The sequence below is a fragment of the Gorilla gorilla genome, chromosome 21, assembly GCF_029281585.2.
Source record: "Gorilla gorilla gorilla isolate KB3781 chromosome 21, NHGRI_mGorGor1-v2.1_pri, whole genome shotgun sequence".
NCBI classification, from domain to species: domain Eukaryota; kingdom Metazoa; phylum Chordata; class Mammalia; order Primates; family Hominidae; genus Gorilla; species Gorilla gorilla.
Window position 1 is genome coordinate 30,314,876 of NC_073245.2, and position 25,626 is coordinate 30,340,501.

General features: G+C 39.0%; 1 protein-coding gene across 12 annotated transcripts in view; it reads left to right on the forward strand.

The window, feature by feature from the left end:
• CFAP61 (cilia and flagella associated protein 61) overlaps positions 1–25,626 on the forward strand; it is a 306,901-nt gene that overhangs the window by 258,610 nt on the left and 22,665 nt on the right. Inside the window, exon 26 of one of the 12 annotated variants that reach the window (XM_063702318.1) lies at positions 14,053–16,575. The exons of the other annotated variants lie outside the window; for them this stretch is intronic. Coding sequence (XP_063558388.1) covers positions 14,053–14,059 — 7 coding nt within the window. The 3' untranslated portion in view covers positions 14,060–16,575. Of the gene's footprint in view, positions 1–14,052; positions 16,576–25,626 lie in introns of those variants that run through there. 12 annotated transcript variants of the gene reach the window in all.

The following is a 25,626-nucleotide window of genomic DNA, read 5'->3' on the forward strand; positions in this document are numbered from 1 at the left end:
CTGGAAATTGTAGTCTTTCCCTTCCTGGCCTGTGATATTTTGGCTAAATCATGCTACACAGTATCTTGAGTGTAGCTGGCTGAAACAGTCTACAGTATCTCTCATAGCTAACTAATCAACCTTGACCAGAAGTCAGCCCCCACAAAATGCAAAACTATCAAGAAGACTCTGGAGTTTGTATTTATATCTACTACCAGTGAGGATGATGGTTCTAATAATATACAGGTCCACAAAACCCTTATCCAAAATCCTAGGAGCAGACGTTGTGGAATTCAATAACTTTTTTCAAATTTTGGGAGGAACCAGACTTACCCTCCCACATGAAACAACTAAATAGCTGCCAAAATGTAAGAAACAAATTTTTAAAAAAGATATTAGACATCAGGCAATGAAGGACTGTGATCTTTGAGAGATGGGAAACAAAGAAGGTGAACCCTGTGGTTGATCCAGCCTGACGGCCTTGAGAGAGTTCCCAGGCCACAGCAAAGGGAAGCAGAGCCCACGCAGAGTCCTGAGTGGAGGAGAGGGAGCCGAGAGTCCGGGGAGACCAAGGCAGGTGGAGTTGTTAGGACAGAGGGAGAGGGAGCTGAGGGTCCGGGGAGACCAAGGCAGGTGGAGTTGTCAGGACAGAGTACTGGAGAGGAGAAGGTTGCACAGAGAGAGAAGCTTGGAGATGTGCAGAAGCCTCCCCTGGGAGCATTCAGTTGAGTACTGATCAGTCCATGTGGGAAAGGAAACTGCCCAAGACAGGGGAAAGAACCACTCAAAAGGATTAGAAAAAGCATGACAGTGTCTAATACTCACACAAGGCTGGGAACGCTGCCTGTTCCCACCAGCCAGACTTGAGAACTTTAAGATTAATGAGGCAATAGGTAGGGTACACAAAAGGGACTCATCTCAGTAGCAGGGAATAATTAGTCCTAAACCAAACATTGCTGCAGTCCCACTTAATAAATCTTGAAAGCAAGACATGAATGTATCAAATGCTTTCCAAGTAACTTATCTACATCTGAAAACAAGTTTAAGAACGTTTATAGGAATACTGAAAATTTCCACACCTAACAAAATGATACAATTTCTGACACCTAATCGAAAAATTACTGGGAAGGCAAAGAAACAAGAAAATACAACCCATAATGAGGAGAAAAATCAATCAATAAAACCAACCCAGAACTGACTCAGATGTTAGAATTAGCAGACAAGTATGTTGAAACAGCTATTATAACTGTTACTATAACTGCATTCCATGTGATTAAAAAGTTAAGATGTGGAAAACATATAAAAGACCCAAATCAAACTTTTAGAGATGAAAACTAGTGTCTGAGACAAGAACTACCCTGGATGGGCTTAGTTGCAGATTAGACCTCGCTGGGAAAAGGGTAAGTGAACTTGAAGACATAACAATTGAAACTGCCCAAAATGAAACACACAGAGGAAAAAGAATATAAAACCATGAACAGGGTATCAGTGAGGAATGGGACAACTTCAAGGGGCCTAAAGAAATAACGACCAAAATTTTTCCAAATTTGATGAAAACTCACAAATCTGAGAAACTCAGTGAATCTCAAGCATAAAAAAAACATGAAGAAAACTATGCCAAGGCATATCATAATCAAACTACTCAAAACCCACAATAAAGAGAAAGTCTTAAAAGCAACAAGAGACACGGGCACATTCTTTACAGACGAATAAGATGAAAATGACAACAGATTTCTCATCAGAAGCAATGCAAGCCAGAAAACAGTGAAGCAACATTGTTAAAGTACCATTATTTTTTCAAATTTTAGAATGCATTGATTATATATTATATAACAGCTCCGGACTAATAAACATGGCATACCCCCCCATATTACATACACCATCCTACCCATGCCAACCAACATTTCTTGAGTTATTCTGTATCTCATTATTTAACTATTTAATTTCTCTATTGCCTTACTGTCTTCCAACTGATAGCCTTGCGTATAGCCCCAATGCTGTGGACTGAATTATGTCCTCTCACCAAATGTATATGTTGAAGCCCTAACCCCCTATGTGACTGTATCTGGACATACAGTCTTTAGAAGGTAATTAAGATTTAATGAGATCATAAGGATGGGACTCTTAGGAGAGGAAGAGACAGATGTCACTCTCTCTCTGTCTCTGATTCTCTGTCTGTCTCTCTCTCTGTCATGTGAGGACACAGCAGGAAGGTGGCCATCTACAAACTAGAAAGAGAGCCCTCACCAGAACCTAACCATGTTATCACCTTGATCTTGGACTTTCAGCCTCCGGAGCAGTGAGAAATACATTTCTGTTGTTTAAGCCACCAAATCTATAGCATTCTGTTGCGTCAGCCTGAGCAGGCTAAGAGATTTACACCCCAAGTTTGTTGCTTCTTTGTATCCCCGCAATTCAGTAGGCTGCGATGTAGGCAAACAGAGGGTGTTTTGCTCTTTCCAATGGCAGATGGTCATTCTGTCCAAGGCCCATGGTACCCACTGGACACGTCTGTGTAGCAGTGATGGGAATGGCATCCATGTCAGAACCTGGATCCAGTCCCTGCTTCTAACATTATACCAGCCTTAAGTTCATTCTCTAGGCATAAAGGTAGTGTCCTCATTCTCACCAAACCGAATAACATGAGTGAAAAGGAGAGAGCACCTCGTGGGTGTCTTAGTCTGTTTTGTGTTGCTGTAGCAGAATACCTGAGACTGGGTAATTTGTAAAGACGAGGTTTATTTAGCTCACAGTTCTGCGAGCTGGGGAGTTCAATAGTGGCATGACCCTGGCTTCTGGTGAGAGCTTCTCTGCTACATCATAACATGGTGGGGAAGGTCAAAGGGGAAATGGAGACCTGCAAAGGCAGTGCCAAGGGGCACTCTGGCTTTAAAACAAACTGATCCTGAGGGAACGAATCCATTCCCGTGAGAACCAATTCAGTTTCTCCAGAGCAAGTACTCACTCACTACCATGAGAATGGCACCAGCTATTCATGAGGCATCTGCCCCCACTACCCAAATACTTCCCACTGGGCCCCACCTCCCAACACTGCCACATTAGGGATCAAATTTCAACATGAGAGCGAGTGCAGTGGCTCGTGCCTATAATTCCAGCACTTTGGGAGACTCAGGGGGGAGGATCACTTGAGCCCAGGCATTCAAGAGGAACCTGGGCAACATAGTGAGACCCCATCTCTACAAAAAAGAAAAATTAGCAGGGTGTCTTGGTGCATGCATGTACTCCTAGCTACTTGAGTGGCTGAGGTGAGAGGATCGCTCGAACCTGGGAGGCAGAGGCTGCATTGAGCCAAGATTGCACCACTGCACTCCCCAGCCTGGGTGACAGAGTAAGACCCCATCTCAAAAAAAAAAAAAAAAATCAACATGAGTTTTGTTGGGGAAAAAGAAATATAGACCATAGCAGTGGGGGTCCTTCAGACCTTGCTGAGTGATGCTTTATTATACAAGCCTTGGTTTTTGTTTTTTATTATTATTATTATTATTATACTTTAAGTTTTAGGGTACATGTGCACAATGTGCAGGTTAGTTACATATGTATACATGTGCCATGCTGGTGCGCTGCACCCACTAACTCGTCATCTAGCATTAGGTATATCTCCCAATGCTATCCCTCCCCCCTCCCCCCACCCCACAACAGTCCCCAGAGTGTGATGTTCCCCTTCCTGTGTCCATGTGTTCTCATTGTTCAATTCCCACCTATGAGTGAGAATATGCGGTGTTTGGTTTTTTGTTCTTGCGATAGTTTACTGAGAATGATGATTTCCAATTTCATCCATGTCCCTACAAAGGACATGAACTCATCATTTTTTATGGCTGCATAGTATTCCATGGCGTATATGTGCCACATTTTCTTAATCCAGTCTATCATTGTTGGACATTTGGGTTGGTTCCAAGTCTTTGCTATTGTGAATAATGCCGCAATAAACATACGTGTGCATGTGTCTTTATAGCAGCATGATTTATAGTCCTTTGGGTATATACCCAGTAATGGGATGGCTGGGTCAAATGGTATTTCTAGTTCTAGATCCCTGAGGAATCGCCACACTGACTTCCACAAGGATTGAACTAGTTTACAGTCCCACCAACAGTGTAAAAGTGTTCCTATTTCTCCACATCCTCTCCAGCACCTGTTATTTCCTGACCTTTTAATGATTGCCATTCTAACTGGTGTGAGATGGTATCTCATTGTGGTTTTGATTTGCATTTCTCTGATGGCCAGTGATGGTGAGCATTTTTTCATGTGTTTTTTGGCTGCATAAATGTCTTCTTTTGAGAAGTGTCTGTTCATGTCCTTTGCCCACTTTTTGATGGGGTTGTTTGTTTTTTTCTTGTAAATTTGTTTGAGTTCATTGTAGATTCTGGATATTAGCCCTTTGTCAGATGAGTAGGTTGCGAAAATTTTCTCCCATTGTATAGGTTGCCTGTTCACTCTGATGGTAGTTTCTTTTGCTGTGCAGAAGCTCTTGAGTTTAATTAGATCCCATTTGTCAATTTTGGCTTTTGTTGCCATTGCTTTTGGTGTTTTAGACATGAAGTCCTTGCCCATGCCTATGTCCTGAATGGTAATGCCTAGGTTTTCTTCTAGGGTTTTTATGGTTTTAGGTCTAACATTTAAGTCTTTAATCCATCTTGAATTAATTTTTGTATAAGGTGTAAGGAAGGGATCCAGTTTCAGCTTTCTACATATGGCTAGCCAGTTTTCCCAGCACCATTTATCAAATAGGGAATCCTTTCCCCATTGCTTGTTTTTCTCAGGTTTGTCAAAGATCAGATAGTTGTAGATATGTGGCATTATTTCTGAGGGCTCTGTTCTGTTCCATTGATCTAGATCTCTGTTTTGGTACCAGTACCATGCTGTTTTGGTTACTGTAGCCTTGTAGTATAGTTTGAAGTCAGGTAGTGTGATGCCTCAGGCTTTGTTCTTTTGGCTCAGGATTGACTTGGCGATGCGGGCTCTTTTTTGGTTCCATATGAACTTTAAAGTAGTTTTTTCCAATTCTGTGAAGAAAGTCATTGGTAGCTTGATGGGGATAGCATTGAATCTGTAAATTACCTTGGGCAGTATGGCCATTTTCACAATATTGATTCTTCCTACCCATGAGCATGGAATGTTCTTCCATTTGTTTGTATCCTCTTTTATTTCCTTGAGCAGTGGTTTGTAGTTCTCCTTGAAGAGGTCCTTCACATCCCTTGTAAGTTGGATTCCTAGGTATTTTATTCTCTTTGAAGCAATTGTGAATGGGATTTCACTCATGATTTGGCTCTCTGTTTGTCTGTTGTTGGTGTATAAGAATGCTTGTGATTTTTGTACATTGATTTTGTATCCTGAGACTTTGCTGAAGTTGTTTATCAGCTTAAGGAGATTTTGGGCTGAGACAACGGGGTTTTCTAGATATACAATCATGTCATCTGCAAACAGGGACAATTTGACTTCCTCTTTTCCTAATTGAATACCCTTTATTTCCTTCTCTTGCCTAATTGCCCTGGCCAGAACTTCCAACACTATGTTGAATAGGAGTGGTGAGAGAGGGCATCCCTGTCTTGTGCCAGTTTTCAAAGGGAATGCTTCCAGTTTTTGCCCATTCAGTATGATATTGGCTGTGGGTTTGTCATAGATAGCTCTTATTATTTTGAAATACGTCCCATCAATACCTAATTTATTGAGAGTTTTTAGCATGAAGGGTTGCCTGTAATCCCAGCTACTCGGGAGGCTGAGGCATGATAATCGCTTGAACCCAGAGTCTCACTCTGTCATCCAGGCTGAAGTGCAGTGGCACGATCTTGGCTCACTGCAACCTCTGCCTCCTGGGTTCAAGCGATTATCATGCCTCAGCCCCCCAAGTAGCTGGGATTACAGGCTTGAGCCAGCATGCCTGGCTAATTTTTGTATTTTTAGTAGAGATGGGGTTTCACTATGTTGGTCGGGCTAGTCTCGAACTCCTGACCTCAAGTGATCTGCCTGCCTCCTCCCAAAGTGCTGGGATTACAGGCATGAGCCACTGTGCCTGGCCTCTTATGCAAGTCTCTTGATTCCTCTAAGCCTTGTTTCCCTTATCTGTAAAAGGGGCCTTATAATTATTCCCTGGGGTGTCTTTGAAAACTAAAGGAGATGCTGTACAGGAAGCTTTCAGATCAGAATCACCCCTGGAGGGACTGTTCCACAGTCCCTGGGCTGCACAGCTCCTCTCTCTGCCCTGGGATTGCACTGCTGCAGGCCCCAAATGTCTTCAGCCTGGCTCTGTGCGTGCTGCTCAGCGGTGTCCCCAGCACACACCCAGACAGCTGTGCACAGTGACAGATGGCAGAGCCCCAGCATGGCCTCAGCCATTTTCACTTCTCTTTTAAAGATACTTTTTGTCACCCTCTTCGCAAACCTTAAGTTGTGTTTTGTGACTTATTGTTCACTCTATCTAGTAATTTGGGGAGAAGAGGGCACCAAATGCCACCAACGATGCCCCTGCAGCTGCTAATAGGAGCCACTCTTTGGATCCCACGGTACCCTCTTGGCCCCAGCGGCTCTGACAGCTGCTGGGGCACTGTCTGCCAGGCCAGGATACGTGCTGAAGGCTCTGAGGGCAGAATAGAGCCCAGCGCAGTCACGCTGGGATCCCAGAGTTTCACGGCATTAATAATCTATAGTTCAATAATTAGGAGCAAATCCAAGTGAAATAGGAAAATGTACACCACGCTGGAGGCCGTGACGCTGCTGGGAGAAAGGCTTCTCTGCTCCTTGGCAGGCTTAATGATTAGTTCCCAGCCACTAGCAGCCCCAGCTGACAAACGGCGCCTGCAAGCTGTAGGCTTTCTGCATGTGATAATTGACCAATGCTAGAAGTCATTCAGGATATTCACATGGACTGGCTACCAGGGATCTGCTGGGCTTTTCAGGCCCCCAACTCAAACCCTCTCTCGTACCAGGAAGGACGTCCCTTCTTGGGTCAATCGTTGCCCTCAGGACAGATCTGCAAGTGGATCTTATGCAGGGTGCCTCCAAGGCTGCTGGAGTCCTGGGGAGGATTTGACACATGAACGAATGTGACCCCACTCTCTTTTTCCAATTATGTGTTGGATCGAAGTGCCAACTTAGGCCTGTATTGCAACAGCTCAATCTGCAGCACACTAAGTAGGAAGAGATCTGAAGCAGAGAAGCATTTTTAATTTCAGAGTTTTTTAAAAAATCATTCATTTCAAGAGGTTATTGGATAAAGCATTTTTAAAAGGTTTTATTTATATTCTTCTTGGTCACAAGCATTAGTCAGGAATCTTGTCTGCAAGTGACAGAAGCCCAGCTGAAACCAGCGGACACTGGGAGGAGACTTTCGTGTCTCCCACAGCTAAACCGAGGAGTGCAGGGCTGGCACCGGAGGCAGGATTTGAAACGCCGTTGGCCCTTTGTCCCTGCTTCCTTCTCTGGGATTGGCCTCCCCTGATGGTGGAAATCATGGGGAGTCCCAGGCTTATGCATCTTACAGCTTGCTATTTAGAGGATAGAGCACCCTCTCTTGCCTAGTGCCACCTTGAAAAGTTCCTGGGGAAGGACTCCAAACAGCCTGGCTCCCATGATGTGTCTGCCCACTTAGACCATCAGCATGGCCATGTCCCAGCCCTGAGGCCAGGGGGCAAGGCTGCTTGGGGGTCAGGAGGGATCCTGGGCAGACAAAAAGCTTTCCTTAAACATCAGTTACTTACTGGATGTATTCACAGACTTTCAGCCTCTCTGGGTTCCCTGAGTGGTTTTGGCTCCTCCTTCCGCTTCTGGACTTGCATAAAATCCTCCACCGCAGGTCATAAGATCTGGCTCCCAAGAGGCCACATGATGCAGGGCAGAAATGCAGGGTGTAATTCTCTGTGGATAGGAAGGAGCCGGAGAAGACAAAACCCTTGTCTCCGCCTCCCATTGGCTGTTCCAAGACCCTGATTCTCTATACAGCCTGTCCTAAGTTATCCCTCATGGCTGAGTGAGTTCTCCTAGCATGAAGCAGTGGCCTGCCCATAATACATAGTTCTGCATTGCTCCCCATCTTCCAGGAATAATGAGAAGCTCCTAAAAGCTTCCAGTGAGTAAAGCAGGTCACTTAGAAAGGAACTAGAATCAAACTGGTGTCAGATTTTTGAATAGCAACCTCAGAACCTAAGAGATAATGAGGCAATGTCTTCAAAATTCTGAAAGGAAATAATTCCAAACAATAATTCTATTACTGATATGGTTTGGATTTGTGTCCCCACCCAAATCTCATGTTGAATTGCAATCCCCATTGTTGGAAGAGGGGCCTGGTGGGAGGTGATTGTATCATGGGGGCGGATTTTCCCCTTGCTGTTCTCTTAATAGTGAGTTCTCATGAGATGTGGTTGTTTAAAAGTGCGTAGCATCTCCCCTTCTCTCTTCCTCCTGCTCTGGCCATGTAAGACATGCCTGCTTCCCTTTCACCATGACTGAAAGTTTCCTGAGGCCTCCCTAGATATGCTTCCTGTATAGCCTGTGCAACTGTGAGCCAATTAAACCTCTTTTCTTTGTAAATTACCCAGTTTCCTGTCTTTCTTTATAGCAGTGCAAGAATGGACTAATACAATTACCATCCATCAAGTAAGAACCAATAGGATAGGACTATTAGTGCTCATAAATGAAGGAGAAATAGTATGACTACAATATCATCATTTTCCAGAACCCCCTAGGGAATCATGGACATGGGTATGGAGCATCAGTGGCTGCTGACATAGAAAAGGAGACAGCCAGACCTCATGCAATCCTTGGTGGGAAAACACACCACCTGCGAAAAACAAGCCAAATTGAACCTGAGTCTGACTAGGACTGTTGATCTACCACCAATACGTAGGAAACAGAGAGGATAGAGGAACATGTAAAACATGTGAAACACAGAGCTGCAGTATATTAAATTCAGAGTGGGAAACTATGTGACAAACAGCCTGATTCCCTCAACAAATAAATTGCAAGAAATAAAACTTGCAATGGAGGGGGGCCTATGAATTGGCATAGATTTTAAAAACATATCACCCTATTTGGATCCTGATTCAGATAAACTGTTAAATAAAAATCTGTGCCATTTATGAGGTGATTGGAAATTTGAAACCTGGAGAGTTAATGATGATAAGGAACTATGATTAATTTTTTTTAGCAGTAAAGATGGTATTTCAGATATATAGATATATATATTATATATGTAATATTATATATGTAATATATATTATATATGTAATAAATATTATATATGTAATATATATTATATATGTAATATATATTATATATGTAATATATATTATATATGTAATATATATTATATATGTAATATATTATATATGTTATATATTATATATGTAATATATATATTATATATGTAATATATTATATATGTTATATATATTATACATGTTATATATTATATATGTTATATATAATACATGTTATATATTATATATGTTATATATATTATACATGTTATATATATTACATAATATATATGTAATATATTATATATGTAATGTATATAATATATGTAATATATTATATATGTAATGTATATAATATATGTAATATATTATATATGTAATGTATATAATATATGTAATATATTATATATGTAATGTATATAATATATGTAATATATTATATATGTAATGTATATAATATATGTAATATATTATATATGTAATGTATATAATATATGTAATATATTATATATGTAATATATAATATATGTAATATATTATATATGTAATATATAATATATGTAATATATTATATATGTTATATATAATATATGTAATATATTATATATGTTATATATAATATATGTAATATATTATATATGTTATATATAATATATGTAATATATTATATATGTTATATATAATATATGTAATATATTATATATGTTATATATAATATATGTAATATATTATATATGTTATATATAATATATGTAATATATTATATATGTTATATATAATATATGTAATATATTATATATGTTATATATAATATATGTAATATATTATATATGTTATATATAATATATGTAATATATTATATATGTTATATATAATATATGTAATATATTATATATGTTATATATAATATATGTAATATATTATATATGTTATATATAATATATGTAATATATTATATATGTTATATATAATATATGTAATATATTATATATGTTATATATAATATATGTAATATATTATATATGTTATATATAATATATGTAATATATTATATATGTTATATATAATATATGTAATATATTATATATGTTATATATAATATATGTAATATATTATATATGTTATATATAATATATGTAATATATTATATATGTTATATATAATATATGTAATATATTATATATGTTATATATATAATATATGTAATATATTATATATGTTATATATATAATATATGTAATATATTATATATGTTATATATATAATATATGTAATATATTATATATGTTATATATACGTAATATGTAATATATTATATATGTTATATATACGTAATATGTATTATATACGTAATATGTATTATATACGTAATATGTATTATATACGTAATATGTATTATATACGTAATATGTATTATATACGTAATATGTATTATATATTATATACGTAATATATATTATATATTATATACGTAATACATAATATATATTACATTATATTACATAATATTATATTATGTAATACATAATATAATACATTATATTACATAATATATATTACATATATATTATATTATTATATATATTAATATATATTATATAATATATATTATATATAATATATATATTCCTACATTATATTATATATAATATATATATTATATATAATATATTATATATATTAATATATAATTAATGTGTTAATATATAATTAATATATTAATATATGTAATATATATTATATATGTAATATATATAATATATATGTAATATATATGTAATATATATATTATATATGTAATATATATATTATATATGTAATATATATATTATATATATGTAATATATATATTATATATGTAATATATATTATATATGTAATATATATATTATATATGTAATATATATTATATATGTAATATATATATATTTAAAAACAGAACCATTATCTTTTAGAGATACATACTGAAGTGTCTGGAGACATGCTTCAAAATAACCCAGGAGGGAGAATGGTAGAAGGAACTAGAGATGACCCAAGACTGCCTTTGAGCTAATAACTGTTTTAATTGGGTAATGGATGATGGGAGCTCATTATAGGTATATTTCTAACTTAAACATAATTTAAAATTCTCATAATAAGGAGTTATTTTTCAGAAGCAACCAAAGTTGTAAACTAAGAAGGAGTAAGGCAGGGGCTGTGGCACTGAGGGGCAGTGTAGAGAAGTCCCAGCTGCCAAGAGGACAGCCAGGTGGGCCAAAGAGGAGAGGAGGGAGGGGTCCTGGACACAATTAATTACTTGGATTATTTGAAATGTTTACGTGGAAAATAATTTTGAAGGGTGCTTTACAGAGCTGCTGGAACAGTTCGAAAAAAATTATACTAGATACATTAAAAACTAACAAAAATAGGGCAGTTATTAATTCTAAGAAAAGTTAAAAGTTATACAAGAAAGTCCTGTGATTAATATTGCATTGTTAAAATAATGTAATCACAGAATTCAAATTTAACCAAAAAACTGTGATACAAACTATTTGGGAAATTGGGAGAGAGAGAAGTGAGGGTTTATGTTTAAAAAGATAAAACTTCGTTTATCATAACAAGGTGTCAATAGTTAATGCCTAAAGTTTATAAATGAGAGTGTCTGGTGATTCTCTTCAAAATAACCGAGGGGGGAGAAGAGTAGGAGGAGCTAGCAATGACACAACATGGGCCATGAGTCGTTAACTGTTGAAACTGGGTGATAGGTGATGGTAACTTATATAAGTAATCATATTTATATCAACAATCATTCAAAAAGTATCTGATAATCTCTGAGTTACTTAACAGTCTGGTTGCAAGAAACAGAAATCAACCAAAGCTATAGATTTAAGGTAAAAAGGAGAATCCATTGTGAAGTTTCATGGTTGTATCTAACAGGACAAAGGGCAGAGATAAGACTAGGTTTTAGGAAGGAACCACAGCAGGACAGACAAGGTAGGGAGAGACCATGCAGTGGCTGCTTCTTTCTCTTGCAGACTGGCTTTCTCTGCTTCCCCCACAGCTCCCGTGTTTACGTTGCAAGCCCCAAAACCCATAGAAATTATCCAGATGTACGTTGGTCCCAACTCCAGTTTCCTTGGGGAGTGATTGATAGGTATGGCTTGGTGAGACAGTTTCAAACTATGACTGCAAACCATTTGGCCCTCCTCCCAGAAAGAGTGTAAGGTGTATGTCCCCTGCCCTTGAACCTGGGCAAGCTTGTGATTTCTTGCTTTTACCAATAGAGTTTGGCAGAAGTGAGACCATGTGACTTCTAGGACTGGCTTATAGAAGGCCATGCAGTGTCCAACTTGTTTGCTAGAATATTCCCTCTGAATTTCCTGGCCTGACATATAAGAAGTCTAACTATCCTCAGACAACCATGCTGTGAGGAAGCCCAAGCCACATGGACAGGCCATACAGGCACTCTAGCAAGTGTCCCAGCTGAGCCAAGCCTTCAAGTCATCCCAACCCAGGTGCCAGACATGTGAGTGAAGAAGCTTCCAGATGGTTTCAGCCACAGTCATCGGAGTGGCCCCCAGTCACTCATTGTTCCATCTGATACCCCTGTCATCATGGAGCAGAGCCAAGTGATTGTGAGCATAATAAAATGGCTGTTGCTCTATGCTACTGAGTTTTGGAGTCGTTGTTGCACATTAATACATAACTGAAATGCTCGGATCAAATGACGTTCCCTGTTTCCTGACGTGAAGTCCCAACATGACTGTTGGGGGCCTACCCCCACAAAGAGAGAGGGATGGCAGGGGGTTGAGCGGATTCCAACAAACCTCAAGGCCTTCACTCCATTTCCGAGCCTGATTTCACAGCAGCCTGTTGCCTATCTGGGTGCAGGAAAGGAGGTATGGACTGAGAACTCTTGACCTCCTGTATCTAAGCCCCCTTCTCAAATTCTTGTTCTCCCACATAGTAAGGCAGTGTAAAGGAGGAAAGAGGGAAGTGGTATATATTTGCCATGGTAAATGGTATCATTAACTCCCTTCCCTTCCAGTCCCATGGTGGTCTTCCAGCAGAAACAGTTACCAAGAAATGGGAACTACCCTCAGAGTTCTGGCATCTTCCTTCTGTGGCCTCTCGAGAACAGAGGAGATCATTAGAGGGTCCTTGTGTTGCCTAGCAACCTGTGAATGCTGTTTGCTATCATGTTATTAATATGATAGGAAAGTGTTTCATAGAAGACATTCATCTTGCATTAATGAAAATCAAATTTACTAATATGACACAAAATCTGTTCTTCCTTGTGACTTTCTATACTTAAGTAGCTTATTTATTGAATTAGACTGTGAGTGGTTTCCAGGGTTGAGACTGTTAAAGTTATCATAATAATGACTTTGTTTTCAATAATGTCAGATGGCCCTTCATGATGAGATTATGCAGCTCTGACTTTGTGATCACTGTTCTTAGACAAAGCGCTGCTGCCCTGGGGCCTAGCCCCATACCTGTGAGCTACTCTGCTACTCGACTTCAACTTCTTCCCGCCAAGGCTCAGCTAGGCGAGGATTCTGGTTTGAGCCAGCATACCTTTAAAGAGGGCCCCATGGAATAAGTGGATCTCATTCAGCACGGGCATGAAAGGAACTGGAGAAGTTATTCAGCCTTCGTCTTCGATTTTTCTAAAAAAGGACAACAAACAACCCTAAATTTTCAGGCCCTCAAAAGAGAGTAAGAAATACAGACAGTCCCCTACTTTCAAACACAATTTGTTCCTAAAAGCAAGTATGGAATTCAAATGCCCAGAAACCAAATAATAGACCCATCTCTTAAAAAAGAGAATTCTCTTCCCAAGAGTTAACATATGATTGCTGAAAATGTTCTTTATTATTTTTAGCACGTGAAAGTCTCAGTTCAGCAGATAGACAGAAGTTGAAGAGTATTGATGGCTAAGATGTAAACAGACAAGTTGTATTAATAACGAATGGAATGCACAGAGCCAGTATCCAAAAGCCGAGGGCTGCATCTAAAGGCACCTAGAAAGAAGCCATATAAAAACCTAAACTGCAGAGCTAAATTTCTAGAGGTTTTTTTAAATAAAGTCTTGTTTTCTATTTATAAAAGTAGTACATGATCATTGCAGAGCCCAACACGGGGGTTGTGGCTGGGGTATGAAATAAAGAATTGCAAAGAAACCAATTGTTAATTTTTTTGGTGTGTGTCCTTTCAAATTTTTCTCTAAATATGAAATGTATATAGAAACAATATTTCACATGCTGATTTGCAGCTTGCTATTTTAGCTTCTCAGCATATTCTGAACATGTTCCCATTTCTTGAGATTCTATTTTAATGGCGTTATTTTTTAACGACTGGATAGAGTTCTACCATACCAACGTGCCTTACTTAATTAACTGGGCTGCTCTTAACTTTTTGTTTTCATAATTAACCCTGCAATAAACATTCTTGATGATACATCTTTTTGGCATATCCTTGATTATTTCCATTAAAATTGTTTTAATATTCTCAATTCTTATGCATTCAATGTATTTTTATTGAACAATAGTGTGCTGTTTACTTGAAACACAGCCATTGAGACGTGCTCTCTTCCTTCACAGAGCTTAAGTAGGAAAGATAGAAAATTGTACATGGCTGTTAAAAAAAAAATTACCACCACCCAACTGAACTTTTCTCCCTCCTCTCAGTCCCACTCCTCTGGCCAACACTGACCGCAGTCTCAGTTTGTGAATATGTGTTTCTCAAATGGGATTATACTGTACATATTTCCTTCTAGTTTTTTCACTTAAGAATCTGTATAAATATTGAAGTTCTTTCCATGTCAGTACACATAGTTCTCACTCTTTTTAATGGCTTTTTTATCTTTCATGGAATAGCTAAATCCCAACTTACTTAATGATTTTTCTACTAATGAACATTTAGGTTATTTTCAAGTTTGTCCTGGCATTGTATATAATGTTACCACTGAACATATATCTCTGTGTGCATGAATGGGATTTCTGGATCAGTGGGTATATACATTTACATTTTGATCAAAATATTATTTTAAATTATCTTCAAAAAAGGTTATTCCCACTAACAGGACAGAAGAGAGCTTGCTTCTCCCCATCCTCGTGAACACTGGATATATTTCAGGTTTTGTTGTTTGTCTATCTGCAGGAGGAAGAAAGAGTGGGAAGTGTATCTCTCATTGTACTTTCAACTTGCATCTCTTCAGTGCCCACTGAATCTTTTCATAGGTTTATTAGTCATTTGTATTTATTCTTCTGTGAATTGCGTGTCATTCTTTGCCCATTTTTAATTAGGTTGCCTGTTTCTTTTTCATTTATGAGAATTTATTATATTTAAAGACTAGTAATCCTTATTATGTACATTGCAAATATTTTATAGCCTGTCTTTAAAATTAATAGACATTTTTAGGGCAGTTCTAGGTTTACAGAAGAAAATGATCAGAAAGTACAGAGTTCCTTTAAGGCCAGGAGTTTGAGACCAGCCTGGGCAACAAAGCAAGACCTCCTCTCTGTAAGAAGAAAGTACAGAGCTCCCACATACCCTCCTCCACCCCCAGCCACTTACACAGTTTCTACTATTATTTACATCTTTAGTGTGGTATATTTGATACAACTGATGAAACAATATTGATACATTATTATTAACTAAAGTTCATAGTTTACATTAGGGTTCATTCTTGATGTTGCACATTCTGTTAGTGTTGACAAATGTATACTGACATGTACCCACCTTACAGTGTGAAACAGAATGCCTTTCCACGCCTGGAAATCCTCTGTGCTGTGCCTACTCGTGCCTTCCTCCTGCCTCCCCCACAAGCTTCTGGCAACCACTCATTTTATTACTGTCTCCGTAGTTTTACCTTTTCCAGAATATCGTATGTTGGAATCATTCAGTATGTATGTAGTCCTTTCGGACTGGCTTTTTTCACTTAGTAATATGCTTTTAAGGTTCCTCCATGTCTTTTTAGCACTGAATAATATTCCATTGTCTGGATGTACCACAGTTTGTTTATCTGTTCACCTACTAAAATATATATTGGTGGTTCCAAGTTTTGGCAATTATGAATAAAACTGCTGTAACATGTACAAGTTTTTGCATGGACATAAGTTTTCAACTCTTTTGGGACTATACCAAGGAACACAATTTTGGATGATGTGGTAAGAGTGTTTAGTTTTTGTAAGAAACCACCGAACTGTCTTCCAAAGTAGCTATATACCATTTTGCATTTCCACCAGCAATGAATGAGAGCTCCTGTTGTTCCACATCCATGTCAGCATTTGGTGTTGTTAATGTTTTAGATTTTAGCCATACCCATTGTTGTTTTTAATTTGAAATTCCCTAGTGACTTACCATATTGACCATTTTGGGATCAATAAATTTAAAATGTATATATATTTTTAACAGGTCTCACTAAGTTGTCCATGCTGGTCTCAAATTCCTGGGCTCAAACCATCCTCCTGTGTGGCTGGGATTACAGGGACATGCTGTCATGCCCAACTCAAATGCTTGCTTGCTATCTCTGTCTTCTTTGGTGACGTGTCCAGCTCTTTTGCCCATTTTTAAATTTGGATGTTTGTTTTCCTACTGTTGAATTTTAAGAGCTCTTTGTGTATTTGGTTTACTGTTCCTTTATTGGATGTGTGTTTTGCAAAGATTTTCTCCCAGTTTGTGGCTTGTCTTTTTATTCACTTTTATTATTTGTTTTTGATATCTTTTTTTATAAAGGTTGGAATTTTTACGTAATCAAACCGTCTCTAACAAAGAAGAATAACAAAATTCTTCTTTTTGAATTCTGTCTCCTACTTAGGAAAATTTCTCCACCTGGAAATTGTAAAATATGCTCCTATTTTCTTCTATCACTTTCGTAGCTTTGTTTTACATTGACATCTTTAATTCATCTGGAAAACTGTGTGTGTGATTGTGTGCAGTGTAATATAAGAATTTAATTTTACTGTTTCCAAGTGTAGAGATAATTTTCCCAACAACTCTTTCTAAATAATTCATGTTTTTTCCTACGTAATTGAAATACTACCATTATCATACACTGAGCCAAAATCTTTTTCTACAGATAATTCAGTTTCTGAATTTCCTACCCTGTTTCTTTGCTCCATTTTGTCTGTTTCTGTACTCTTCCACACTGTTGTAATGATTGAGACATTATAAGTTGGCTTGATATCTTTAATGTGTAGTCTTCTTAGCTATTCTTATACCTTTCTGAATGTATTATCATGTCCAACTTTATAAAAATTATTTTTGGAATTTTAACTGAGTCTGAATTGAAGTTACAGGTTAATTTGGGGTACATTTATAAAATGGAATATTACCATTCAGGTCTTTTGAAATTTTCTTCCATGAACTCTGATAGGTTTTTTTTCATAGAGCTTGCACATTTATATTTAAGTTTATTTTAGTATTTTTATAGTTTTGTTGCTGCTGTAGATGGAATCTTTTTGTTTCATTACATTTTCTGATTTTAAAAAAATTATTGGTAGTTGGGAAAGATGTGGGTTTTGTATGTTGCTCTTGTGTTGAAGTCTCTTTTTTGTTTAAGCATATTTTATTAGATTATCTTGGAATTTCTTTGACAGATGATTATCAGTTGCAATAACAGCACCTTTTTTCTTTCCTCTCCAATACTTCTACTTTCTATTTATTTTTCTTATTTTATTGAATTGCCTAGAATTACATGTACAATATTAAATAGTAGTGGAGATAGTGCCTGCCCTTGTCCTCTTCTTGCCTTTTATGGGAAAGACACAATGAACAAGTAATTTTTTAAAGAGAGACTAAATCAGGGACTTCGAAGGCCAGTGCATATTTCAGGAATTAGGAACATTAATGCACCTTCTTATTATCTTTCTTCCCTCAGAAAAATTAAACTGAAATGTCTCTAAAAAATATAAATGTAACTCACATTATGTAATATGTTTCCAAAATGGCTGGCATGAGCTCTCATTTTGATTGTAAGAGACTCTCTTTGGGCTAAGGTCACATGTTTATATCTTTGGACTGCCATTACCTTCAGCTTTAGGTAACAGAAACATTATTTTAGTTGTTTATGTTATGACATAATCAAGATCTTCCCCAAGGGGAAGTGGAGCTATCTACCCAATCCTAGAGAAGGTGATTTCCTGGAAGAAAAGAAATGCATTCCAGCCTGGGCAACAGAGCAAGATCCTGTCAAAAACAAAACAAAACAAAACAAACAACAGAAGAAACAGAAGGCATTTGAAGTCCCTCAAAATCCCTATCACAGGATTTCTTACAAATCTTTCTTCCCAGTAGATCATATCCATGAGTAACATGAATTGCTGGGTGGTCACTCATAATGATGTCAGCACTCATCTGCCCCGGGTGAACACCCACAGTCTTGGGCGTCAACACCCCTTGCTTTCAGGCACTGCTCTTCTCTCCAGTCAGAATCCATGCTGAAGCCCCAGCTGTGGTTGTGCAGGCTGGTTTCAGTGCTGCTTCGCTTTGATAAGTAACTAAGTATAGGATGTTTGAGGAATAAAAAGAAGGCCAGCGTGGCTGTAGCACAGTGAGAGAAGGTCAGAAGAGCTGGATCATGTAGATCATGTGGAGGTTTGGACTTGGGATCCTTGTTTCAAAGCATGAAGGGTAGCAACATGCCAATTCATGTTTTAAACATTCCCCATATGCTGTATGGGGAATGGAGCTGTTAGGGAGACACAGCCATACCCCAGGTGAGAGATGGTACTTTGGATGGTCATATTTCAGATGTATTTTAGAGGCAGTGTGTGCAAGACTTGCTTCTAAGCTCTGGTGATATATACAACTGCTTACTTGACTCTCAAACTTAACAAGGCCAAACTCCTAGAAGAAAACAAAGAGAAACAGCTCCTTGACATTGGCCTTGGCCTTGACTTTTGTGATATGAAACCAAAAGCACAGGCAACAAAAGCACAAATAAACAAGTGGGTCTACATCAAACTAAAAAGCTTCTGCACAACAAAGGAAACAATTTCAAAAAAAAAGGCAACCTATGAAATGAGAGAAAGTATTTGCAAACCATACTTCTGATAGGGGGTTAATATCCAAAATATATAATGAACTCATATAACTCAATAGAAAAAATAAATAACCCAATTGAAAGTGGGCCAAAGACCCAAATAGACAATTTTTCAAAGAAGACATATAGACGGCTGGGAAGTACATGAAAAGGTGTTAGACGTGACTACTTAACGGGGAAATGCAAATCAAAATCGGAATGAGATGTCACCTCGTACCCGATAGGATGGCTGCTCTCTGAAATAACAGGAGCTAACAAGCGTTGTCGGGGTGTGGAGTTTGGGCAGCAGCCCAAATCCTGTCTCAAGATCCTCTCAACTCCTTCTTATCAAGAAACCCCTTGGGACCTTACTCTTCCTACTGTAGTCAGCTGAATAAACCTGACTTTGTTTACACGCCAGGTTCCTGGTGGTTTTTGGCTGGTAGGAATCAACCTTTTGCTCCCTCTCCCTGTGTTCCTTGTCATTTCTTCTGCTGACACTTTACTCAAGTGTCCCTCACTGCCCCCCGATCCCACCACCCCTCAGGACATACTGCGATTTCCCTGGGATTGCCATCAACCGTCTTGTCATCTCTTCCTTGAACCAAACCTGTCTCTTGGGGCCCTTATCCAGCTCCATCTGTGCTAGGGTCAGTCTGGCCAACTGGACATTCCCACTTTGGACTTCTGCAGGCACTTCTGTCTCCACTTTAAAAAAGGAATGGACTCATTCCTTGTCCTTTGCCCCGTTCACCTCTCTGTCCTGTGCCCCTGCTTCCCTGCACCTCTGAGCCAGGGCCTGGGAATATCTTCAGATCTTTTTCCTTCACTCGCTTCTCCCTCACCTCCTAAATGTGTCTCCAGTCATCTGCTGCCATTGCAGCTGCATTTAGCAGGGCCCCTTTGCTTCCGGCCATACCCTGTCCAGTGTAGCCTCAACATGGCTTCCAGAGCACCTGTTCTGAAACATAAATAGGATGTCCACAGCACTCAGTTGTTTAAAGCTTTCTCATGGCTTTCCATCACTTGGGAGATAAAGTCCAAGCCCCATACACAAGCATTTAGAGTCTGCCCCACCCACTGCCCCCCACCTTGCATCCAACTGGACGCTAGAGCAGTCAAACCACATGTCATTCCCAGCAGGCCCTGCCTGCTTTGTGCCTCCACGCTTTCCCGGGCCTGGTTTCCCTTGCAAACACCGACTCCTTCTCCAGTGCTTCAGTAGATCCTCCCCATGCCTCTGTACGCAGCGCCTGTGAGTGATGGCGGAGCTCCCGCCTGCTCTAGTGCAGCCATCATCCCACAGTATTGTACAGTATTGTGGTTCTCTTTACATGTCCGTCATCTCTTGCTGTCAGAGCACCTCTGGATGCTGGGCCCACTGCACATTCATCCTTCCATTTGAAATGTTGCTCACAGGAGGCATTCAACGGACTCACTTTCCTCACCTTTCTATCTAGACCAGTGATATCCAGTAGAAATATAACAGAAGCCACATACAAAATTGTACCCTTTTTAGTGGTCACATTAAAAACATAAAAAGAAAAAGAGAAAATTAATTTAATAATATATTATATTTAACCCAAGATATCCAAAACTATTGTCATTTCAACATTTAGTCAATACAAAAACAGTAATAAGCTATTTTACATTTTTGTTGCATTATCTTCAAAATTCAGTGTGTATTTTATACAGGAGGTACATCTCAATTCAGACTAGCCGTTTTTTGTTTGTTTGTTTGTTTTGTGACAGGGTCTCACTCTGTCACCCAGACTGGAGTGCATGGCGCCATCTCAGCTCACTGCAACCTCTGCCTCCCAGGCTCCAGTGATCCTCCCACCTCAGTCTCCTGAGTAGTTGGGATTACAGGCATGTGACACCCCACCCAGCTAATTTTTGTATTTTTTTGTAGAGACAGGGTTTCACCATGTTGCCCAGGCTGGTCTCGAACTCCTGACCTCAAGTGATCCACCTGCCTCAGCCACCCAAAGTGCTAGTATTAACAGGTGTGAGCCACCACACCTGGCCCAGACCAGCCACATTTTAAGTGCTCAGAAGCCACTGGTGGCTCATGGCTCCTGGACCGGACCATGGGGGCTTCAGCAGGTGCAGCGGTGGGCCTCTGTTTTCCTACCTGTAGAACAAGAAGGTTGCCAAAATCTGTAATCTCTTATCCCTCCCAGCTCTAAAAAAATGGGGCTCTGATACCTTGTGAGGAATTCAAGAGAATGTCCTCTCTCAGAGTGAAGTGTCCTTCACCAGCTGGTGAGCTGGATCCCAGCAGTTTTGTTAACTGTGATCACTTGGTTAGAATGGAGGCTGCAGGTTTCTTCCCCCTGGAAAGCTGCTACTTTGAGATGATTTATACAGGTATTTTTACCTTCATAACTAATTAGTGATACTTTGAGACTATATAAATACCTTATGTCTCATAATTTCTTCTACAAATTTTAGACTCCATGGACAATTCTTGGCTGAAATAACTATTACTGCAGTGTTTACCAAATGGTGATTTTTCTACTTCCATAATTCTTATATATTTATAACTTAGCATCCTACGGTAAGGAAGAATTGTCCCTTCTCCTCCATTTATTTACTCATTCATTCATTTTTATCAGTGTGGACTTATGGATTCCTGCACTCTTCTGTGGGTTGTAATCCATTACCCTCATTATTGTGTTTTGGTGAGATATGAACTAGGAATATGTTAGTTAAATTTTCATGCTTGATTTTTGGAAACCACAACCCTGAAATCCTAGGAGTGACAAAAAAAAGTGAAGAAACAGTTTGTGGTTTATTATTCTCTCTGTAAAAGCTTTAGAAAAAAAAAAGGAACACATTAATTAGAAAAGCCTATTTGCTGAAAGAGAATTATTTTTAACATGTATTCATTATTTATTTTTAAAATTATTTTAAACACATTTCAAACATGGTATGTGTGCTCTGTCCTGGTCAATGATATTTCTACTAAGCACTTGTTCAGAATTTAAAGAGCCATTACTTTAACCAAAGGAATAATAAGGGAATGAAATATCTTGCTCTATGGGGTTTGCTAGTTCTTGCAGCCTCAGCCTCACAAAAGGTCATTCTATCTGGCTCCTTTGTCCCCCTGACTCATGGGGGTTTATATGTGCACATATACACTTTTTTTTTTCTTTTCCTACAGAAAATAGATAGGAAATGGGCATGACTGTGAGTGAGGCTGAGTGGCCGCCTGGCCTAATGCTGGCCTGGGCTCTCCGCAGCCTAATTAAAGGAAAATGGTTGTGCTCTCTATGAAGAGAGAAGCAGAATGAGAGCAGACAGGCACAGGAAGGGAAGCTGAAGCACTAAGAGCTTCCCCTTTTCTGCAGAATTAAATGCTAACCTTGCCTCATACTATTAGTGCTGAACTTATATAACAAATCAATGTAAATAGCTGGCCAACTTCCAGGGCACTAGATTTATTGTGCAAATTCAATTAGTGCAGCCCCTAAGAAACCAGCAATGTGCAAAGAAATACTGTAGATGGACTAAAAGGGAAGAGGCGGAGCACTAGGACTCAGTCCTGTACCCTGACGGCAGACATTGCTGTAAGGCACTGCCAAACCCAGCTTCCCACCATGGCAAAGTGTGTGAATGATCCGCGGCTGTGCTTTCAGGATAAACTTAAATAGAAACAAAATTCTTAAGTGTATAAACATTATGCTATTTCTACAAGAAAACTGGTTCGCTCTGGCAAGTAAGACCAAAAGTCAGACAGGTCAGAAGAAAATTCAGCCTGCTTGGGCTTTAGAATGCCTGGGCCTTAATTCCGCGGCCACTTTTCCCAACTGCCATCTGAATGTGTTCAGTGAACAACTGGTTTAAATATTTTGATTTACTTGGCTCACACAATGTAGTAAGCAGGCAAAACAGCAAAGAAATAACTCCATTTGGACAGTTTGTATTTAATTTTCATCAATTCAGACACAAAAAAAGTAAGGCCTCAGTTTAACAATTTCCATGCAATTTTTATTTGTTTCCACAGAATTCTTTTTTAAATTAAAAAAGGTCTCACTTTGTTGCCCAGGCTTGAGTTCTGTGGCATGATCATAGCTCACTACAGCCTCAAACTCGGGCTCAAGTGATCCTCCTGCCTCTGCCTCCCAAATAACTAGGACTACAGGCACGCACCACCACTCCCAGCTAATTTTTATTTTTTAATTTTTGTAGAGACAAGCGTCTCCCTGTGTTGCCCAGACTGGTCTCAAGCTCCTGTCCTCAGTCCTCCCACTTCAGCTTCCCACAGCACTGAGATTACAGGCATGAGCCAATGTACCTGGCCTATTTCCACATAATTCTTTAGTGAAAGACAAAACTTCAAGAAAGCTAGTTACGATGTCCTCTTACCTTTATTGCTCTATAAAATGGCAGGCAAATTAATTTATGCAGTACTTTCGAATGGAGGAAAAGCATTCCCTGAGGAGAAAAACTGCAGTTATGCCAAAGAAAGACTTTCTTTGAATTAAGCAGCAAAAAAAAGTATTTTAATATTTTAGTTTCTAATTCACACCAGAAAGGATTTGAAGCAGCCTACACAAACATATGCAATAGGATAATTAAGAACAATAACAGTAATAATCATTGCTACGGAGCCTCTCCCCTGTGCCAGGCATAACGCCAAATCTTTTACCTGGAGTGTCTCCTTGAATTCGGATAGTAACTCTTGGAATGAAGGACCATCATCATCCCCGTTTTACAGCTAAGAAGACTGAGACTAAGAGAGACTAAAGCTAACTAGCTCCAGATTACATAAGCTGACAAGCGGCAGAGCTGGGGTAAAAAGAAAAAGGACATTAGTAAACAGGAAACTGAGGCCAGGTCAGCAACACGAATCTGAGCTGAGATGGAGAGACCACCAACGCAAGCACCGGTCTTTGTTTAGTCAACTTGCATCCTGAGAATGGATCACCCACTCAGCCCACATGTGTGGCTTCCCACTCCTTAGAGATCAAAGCAAGGAGAGAAATGTTAGCACTGGCTAGATTCATAATTCATGAATTAACATATTCCATCTTCTAAGCTGTTCCTGGGCTGAGTGTCTGGGATTCAGAAAAACAAATGGACAGCAGACAGATCCTTCAGGTAATTCTTCAACATTCTGAAAACTAAGACTCTGGTTGCAAGGGTGGCAGGGAATTTCTGGTCCTGTCCAGAGCAAATGTGACCTGATGAAGGCACAGAAGGTCAGATTCCATGTTCTTATAGACATCAAAGGACCTAAAGGAAAACTTGTGCTTGCAAGAGAGCACAGCCTCCCTCCCTCATCAGGGGAGGTCGTGGGGCCTGTGGGCTGGTCAGGATTTCCCTCCGAGACAGCTCTGGGTGTTCAGCTCACAGACAACACACATCATGCTGGTCCCAGTGGCCTCCAGCAGAGGCAAACCATGCACTTGGAGCAGAGAAAGCCTTGCAAACCAGTGCCTCCCAGCACCAGTGCTGCCAGGCAAGGGAGCCCAGGGTGTGGGAGGCACCTAGTTTTAAGCAATGTTAACTTCTTCTTTTTTTTTTTGAGACAAAGTCTCGCTCTGTCACCCAGGCTAGAGAGCAGTGGCACAATCTCAGCTCACTGCAACCTCTGCCTCCCAGATTCAAGCAATTCTCCTGCCTCAGCCTCCCAAGTAGCTGGTACTACAGGCATGCACCACCACACCCTGCTAATTTTTGTATTTTTTGTAGAGGCGGGGTTTTGCCATCTTGGCCAGGCTGGTCTCGAACTCCTGACCTCAAGTGATCCGCCTGCCTCGTCCTCCCAAAGTGCTGGCATTACAGGCATAAGCCGCTGTGTGTGGCCATAGTGTTAGCCTCTGAATTCCCAGGTAAACCAGGATCATTGGCAAAACAGTGCTCTGTAGCATTAAGAGAGAGGAATTTTACAAGCCATTCAGAAAATAGCTGATTTCTGCTGAAAATTAGAATTTCAGTCTTAGTGCCAATGAATTGTAAGCCGTTTTTCTGCAGAGCAGGAAACATCTGAGGCCAGCTCTGCGTTGTGACAATGAGACCACAGCCAAATTATATTTCGAGGCTGCTGCTCTTTCGGTTATGTAGATCATAGCATGTGACAATTACAACTGGTCATCAAAGAACTAGTTGGTTTTGCTTTCCAAATCATTAATCTTACCTTTCTAGATCTGCCTCAAAGCAATCAAAAAATTGACTGGATACAGATTCTTGCAAACTCAGGCTGAACTCAAGGAAATATTCAGTCAGATTTCCATCTCAGTCTTTGGGATTTTTTGTTGCAGGGCATCAGGGCTGTGTCTGCTCGTGTCATGGGGTCTCATTTGCAAGCAAACCCAGGAATAACTAGAAATACTTACTTGTTCCTATTCTTATTTTTGAGAATTGTACTGAAATGCATGAATTTACATTCTTTCATGAGTAGAATAAAATGATCATAACCCTACC